Source organism: Neoarthrinium moseri (assembly GCF_022829205.1).
Source record: "Neoarthrinium moseri strain CBS 164.80 chromosome Unknown scaffold218_Wmoseri_CBS_16480, whole genome shotgun sequence".
In the NCBI taxonomy this organism is placed as follows: Eukaryota; Fungi; Ascomycota; class Sordariomycetes; order Amphisphaeriales; family Apiosporaceae; genus Neoarthrinium; species Neoarthrinium moseri.
The window spans coordinates 1-457 of NW_026055332.1; the positions used below are offsets into that span (position 1 = coordinate 1).

The window sequence follows — 457 nt, forward strand, 5'->3', positions numbered from 1 at the left end:
TAATGATCAAGCTCTTGCTCTTGCCCGAGTCCTGAGACAAGATGAATTCACCCTCGGTAGTGTTGCAGAACTTGGCTTCGATTGCCGTGGCGTCGCAGATGTAGGCACGGTCCGAGGTTGTATCGTCCATGAGCTTGCCAACATAGTCACGGTCTGACCACTCAAACATGACGAGCGATACGACGGGGTCCTGGTCTTCGGGGATGTCCTCGGGCTTGACAAACTTGGTCAGGATGAAGGGATCTACAGCTCCTCCCCAACCTTTGCGGCTGAACATGCCCGAGCATTGTTGTCGGTTTACTTCCTTCTGGTCCTGGTTAAGAGTCAGTATCCTGGCAGCTATAGTCGGCGCAATTGAACAGCAGAACATACGATCTTGACCTCGTTGCCATGAACTCCTAGAGCCAGCAATGCCAGCAGCACAGCAGTGCATAGTTGAAACCACGACCGCATGATT

At 52.5% G+C, this 457-nt stretch overlaps 1 protein-coding gene across 1 annotated transcript; it reads right to left on the reverse strand.

The window, feature by feature from the left end:
* Positions 1–433, reverse strand: JN550_013929 (uncharacterized protein; the record flags this gene model as incomplete). The annotated part of the gene is made up of 1 exon (XM_049312572.1): positions 1–433. A coding segment is annotated over one exon (433 nt), but the record flags the coding sequence as incomplete, so codon positions are not given.
* Between the last annotated feature and the right edge of the window lie 24 nt (positions 434–457).